The sequence below is a fragment of the Nanorana parkeri genome, unplaced genomic scaffold, assembly GCF_000935625.1.
Source record: "Nanorana parkeri isolate BGI_ZX_2015 unplaced genomic scaffold, ASM93562v1 scaffold503, whole genome shotgun sequence".
In the NCBI taxonomy this organism is placed as follows: domain Eukaryota; kingdom Metazoa; phylum Chordata; class Amphibia; order Anura; family Dicroglossidae; genus Nanorana; species Nanorana parkeri.
In genome coordinates, this window is record NW_017306771.1 from 341,242 (window position 1) to 346,974 (window position 5,733).

Consider the following 5,733-nt stretch of genomic DNA (forward strand, 5'->3'; position numbering starts at 1 on the left):
AATAACCCCCCCCCCCCCAAACACTTTTTTTTTAAAGTCCCCACCCCCACATACACGCGCACAAACATGCGTCGGGTGCGAAAACGACGATTGTGCTCATTACGCCGCACATGTTGCATATTGCCACGAACATCGCAGTGAGAGCAATAATTCTAGGGCAATTATTCACTGATAACACTAAACTATTGAGCGGTAAAAGCTTTTAAAGCGTCGCCTACGGTAAATTTTGGCTATGGTAGTTTTTTTGCGGTTTCGCGGGCACACGCAATTTTAAGGCTTGATATGTTTGGTGACTATTTACCCGACCTGGCCCCGTCTTTTATATTTTACCAAAAAAATGGGTAATAATTCTATTATAACATAATGTAAAAAAAAAAAACTTAACAAAAAAAAAATTTTCAGTACTTTTTCCTTAATATATTAAAAAATAACCCCCCCCCCAGTGGTGATTATATACCACCAAAAGAAAGCTTTATCTGCCCCCAAAAATGGTATAACATTTTATTTCAGTACAGCGCTGCGTGACGGAATTAATGTCAGTTAAAATACTGCAGTGCTAAATACTAAAACGGCCTGGACAGGAAGGGGGTTTAACACCGTGGACTTCAAGTGGTTAAAGCAGAACTTTGGGTAAAAAGTTTATTAAACCTTGCAGTAGGTTGCACACTGCAAGGGTTGAATACTCTTTTTTGCCGAAGGTCGCACATAGAAAAGTTATACTCACCTGATCCTCTGAGCTGGCTTTCTCTTAGACCGGTCCTTGGAGCCTCTCTCCCTCTCCGCTGCAGTGGTCTAAGGATCCCGGAGTCATCACAATCTATGCACTGTGTATAGGAAGTTCAGACACTGAGGGACATACCACCGCTGGAGGAGAGGAGGAGACAGGGTGCAGGGAGCGCAGTCCTAGCCAGCCGGCTTGAGGATCAGGTAAGCATATCTTTATTTTTGGCCTTAAGCAAAAATGAGCACTTTACCCTTGCAGGCTGGGGGTAGCCCCAGCCTGCAAGGGTTAATAACATTTTTAGCTGGAGTTGTCATTTAATGTGTGTTGCGTTAGAATAGCCTGTTTAAATTACAATCTTTTATACAGGCTGTCCTAATGCAACACACAGTAAAGAACTCCAGATAACATTTTTATTAACCCTTGCAGTTAATAAAATGCACTAGAATGTCCAGAACAATGAAACGGGACACTTTTTGCTATTCAACGCATCATGTATGGTGGTTCCTTAATATCCATTGTAGCACATGCCCTCTGTTGAGGTAAATGAATGGCCTGCAATGTGCTGTTACATGTAATGTGAACTATTGCGAGAGCAAAATATACTCTTCCCAATACTTTGAGCTGGCGTGTGACACTTCAGCTCATGTGCCAGCTCTATAGATTGAGAATAGGGATGTTCAGATACCAAGTACCGTACTCGGCACAAGTACAGATACTTTTCCAGCTCCAGGACTAGACTAGGGAAAATGTCAAAACTTAGGAGGCAGCTGTCATTTTTAAGGAGCATACGGAACTCCTGGGATTTGTACATCCCCATTTTAATATGTGTGTGTGTGTATGTGTATATATATATATATATAATTTTTGCACCGATACCATTTTTGCAAGTACTGATACATTTTTGTTTATTGCCATGTGACAGTTTTTCTAAAACAATACAGACTTATGATTTCAGGACAGTGGTGGAGTGCCAGAGCCAGGTCCCAGCTGCAACCATGGTAGTTCTCGTGAAAATGCCAAGTATCGGCACTGGTATTTGAAAATCCCTAACTGAGTGATCACATACCACTGATCTCTCAGCTCATGGCTTCTCCCTGCAGAGAGCAGTGACTGTCATTCACCATTCCCCGTTCTCTCTCTCTATTCCTCTAGCGCTCATTGGAGAGACAGACAGCTGGCTCCAGAGAAGCAACGGGGTGGATCCCAATATTGTCGAGATCTTTCCCGGCTGCAGTGCAGCTCTGCACTGTCACCATATAGGGGTCAATAGCCCACTAGATGCTTACGTTGGGTCACAGCAGGATAGTGGTAAAAGTACTCGTGTGACCCAAAAGACAGCTGATGCCAGAAAAAAAGGTTTGGCTTTAGTTCTTTTGATATGGATTGCGGTAATGTATGCTGTATTGTTCCAATGTAAACATTTTCAATGGAATTCATGAAGTGTATACATGAATGCCGTTACAAATCTGGCTCCAGTCTGCGCAATTTGTGACAGGTTCATGTAACTTGGAAAGGTGTAAGGTGTATATGAATCTGTTGAATCTGTCGGTAAGGTGTATATGAATCTGTTGTAGAATGTTGTCTGTGATACAATTTGATTCCAACATAGAAAAGGTCTTATTCCACTTTTCTTACCACCGATATGGCGGGATTTCTTTTTGTTGCGGGCGTAACGCCAGAACTACTTGCAATTAGTTACATGTGTCAGAAATGGCAGGAGAGCTGTAGCACGGTTTTCATGAATTTGGTGCCGGACTTTCTAATACAATCATAATGCTGGAAAAGTGTCACGGATGCTTTGTCCCCCATTGTTACCGGCATTAGAGTGGCAATTTAGAATCTTAGGTGGCCATAGTACAAGGTGTTTGTGACACATTTCTGGCAGTGTGAATGTACTTGGAAACCTTGTACCAAATTCATGAAAACCCTGCAATATTTTCATTGTTAGTACCGATATGTGTGTGACAAATTCAAGTCGTTTTTTTTCTTACAGTATGATGAGTGTTGTGACATTCATTAACTACCTCCCGGCCAGCCGCTGTGTATACACGGCCTGCCGGGAGCTTCTTGGATGTAACTGGGCGTGTATACACGTCCTGTTACATCCGCCCGCGCCGCGTGCGGGAAATCCCCGCTATTTGAAAAGAGGCAGCAATGACCGTTAATATACAAGCAATCCTCCGGCTATAGAGCCGATGGATCGCTTGTATGAAGCCCCGAGACGTGCGCCCCCCCCCCTCCGCAATTTCCCCTCCAATTTTTTTAAAGTTACACAAAAAAAGAATGAAAAAAAACAAAAAAATGTTTTAAAGTCCCCACCCCTACATACACGCATGTAAACATGCGTCAGGTGCGCATACCTGCGAAAACGACGATTGCACCCATTACGCCGCACATGTTCCATATCGCCGCGAACGTCGGAATGAGAGCAATAGTTCTAGGGCCATCAATCACTGATGACACTAAACTGATGAGCGGTAAAAGCTTTTAAAGCGTCGCCTATGGACAATTTTGGGTATGCTAGTTTTTTGCGAGTGCGCGCAATTTTTACGCTTGACATGTTTGGTGTCTATTTACCCAACTTGACCCCGTCTTTTATATTTTACTAAAAAAGTGGGTAATAATAAATGTTTCCTAACATAATGTAAAATATATATTTTTTTTTTTCTCAAAATTTTCAGTAATTTCTCCTGAATATAGTAAAAAATAAAAACCCCAGTGGTGAATAAATACCACCAAAAGAAAGCTCTATCTATCCCCAAAAAATGGTATAAAAATCATTTCAGTACAGCGCTGCGTGACGGAATAAATGCAAGTCAAAGTACCGCAGCGCTGAACACTGAAAAATGGCCTGGACAGGAAGGGGGTCTAAACACCTGGCCTTCAAGCAGTTAAGAAATTCCCCCATATTAGTGATGAGCAAAGTGGAGGCACATAAGACCTATTTTTTTTGTTTTTCTTGTTGTTGTAGCTTATTGTACCATGTTTTGTTTTTTGTCCAATCTTTGGGACAATTTTGCAGCAACATTTTCTTTATGCTCCCCTGGAACAGATATGCGATAGGTTTCCGTTACATCCCCAGCTTCTTCAAATACCTTCTCTGCCTGTAATTCTAGGTTCACACGTTCTGCAGTCTTTACTGCCCTCTGCAATGGTTTGCTTTCCAGAGGATGGTTAAGACCTTTTTCAGGGGTTCATTAGCCGATGGTATGCGGTTGGGGCACAGGGGTTTATTAACCGATGGTATGGTATGCAGTTGGGGCACAGTCCCATTAACTACACTGGTCACATTTAGCAAGAGCCGTTCTTTGCCAAACATGATATGCTGTAAAAAATTTGCCATGATGCAAAGCCACGGCAGCATTAGTACTGGCTTGAGCACCCACTATTTATGAGGGGTGGAATAAACGTAGATCAACCGCATGGTTATATCGCTTCTTTGCTGCTCGTGTGAACGAGGCTTGAAATTCTCCATGTTGTCGAGACAGGTTCATATACACTTTAATGACACGTTCATGACTCTGTCGCAAGTTCCGTCACTTATTGCACTACCACAAGGTGGCTTTTTAAAGAGTATCTGACACTTTATGAATTCCAGCAAATGTTTGATTGGAAATGCAGTCCTTATCAAGCACAAATCAACCAGTTTGAGAGTGGAGCTGTTTAGGTGTATCCATGGATCGTAGAAACCTCCGGGGGTCACATTTCTGCGTTTGAGTCTGTATCACCTTTTGTGGTCCTTACCAGTTTCAGGATGGCTATGGAGGACAGGACAATGAAAGGCTCACCCATTTACATAGTTGGTTCCCTCGCTGTATAAGAGCTTGCTTTCATTAGGAGCGACAGTAATATTTCAGGTAAGCTGGCCATACACCTATAGAGTATCTGCAGATTTTCTATGGTCAGATGGAAAAAGTGCAACAAATGTATCCATCTACGCTAAACTGTGTGGATGGAGGAATCGCCCACTGGGCCAAGCTTCAGTATCTTGCTAGTCACCCCCGCTGGCTCTCAAAATACCTGAACAATGCCTGTATCCAATCAGATTGTTCAGGTATTTTGAGAGCCAGTGGGGCCGACCAGCAAGATACAGAAGCTTGGGCCAGTGGGAGATTCCTTCATCCACACAGTTTAGCATAGATCTATTGCACTTTTTCCATCTGATCAGCGGAAATCTGCTGAAGATCTATAAATGTACGGCCAGCTTAAGTGATGAAGCAATGCCTTGCTTATCAGGCTGGCATCAGAGACACCATTTGAAGCAGGTGAGTTTTCACAGCAATTTTTAGCAATCTAGGATCACATGGGTGTCATGATGCATTAAAAAAATAAAATAATTTACTTGCTGTATCTCCAGTGTGGATTCCAGTAATTGCACCTTTTTATAGTGATGAATGGTAATGCTTTTGAAATGCATTGTGCTACATGTGTGTATATTTTATTCTGTTTGTGTATCTTGGTTTCAGACATGGCAGATTCTGGAAGTTTTGCAGCTTCCCGGTCACGACGTGAAAAAAACGAAAAGAAAGGCCGTAAGGAAGCCTTTGAACGTTTGAGAAAACTAAAAGCTGGTGAAAAATTAAAGTATGAAGTAAGTAAACTCCAGCGGTTTCATTTTCAGATTATAGCATAAGAGATTTTAAAACAATACTCCACATTTGTGGTTGTTTCGTATCATGTCAAATTTAGGGTGTAACATAAAACATAGTCACATTACAAAGCCCCCCATCATCCATTCACAGATCTCAATGGAGTGTTGCAACGTCGCTGCACTTGTAGTCCATTGATTACTTTGCCAGCCTCTTAACTGAATGTCCAAGGGCCTCTGCAAGAGCCTGAGCATTGCACCCAAAGTAGGGATGTCCCGATACCGACGCTAGCATCGGTATCGGGCCCGATTCAGGGCATTTTGACAAGTACTTGTACTTGTCAAAATGCCCCGATACATAGCGCCGAAGCTTTCGCTATGATTTTTTTTTTTTTAACTTGGAGGGAAACGGCGAGTCATC

General features: G+C 42.4%; 1 protein-coding gene across 1 annotated transcript in view; it reads left to right on the top strand.

Moving 5' to 3' along the window:
• Nucleotides 1-5,733, top strand: part of POLA1 (DNA polymerase alpha 1, catalytic subunit) — a 282,895-nt gene that overhangs the window by 1,472 nt on the left and 275,690 nt on the right. Inside the window, exon 2 of the mRNA XM_018561137.1 lies at nt 5,191-5,315. Within this exon, the coding sequence (XP_018416639.1) occupies nt 5,191-5,315 (125 nt within the window). The remainder of the gene's footprint in view (nt 1-5,190; nt 5,316-5,733) is intronic.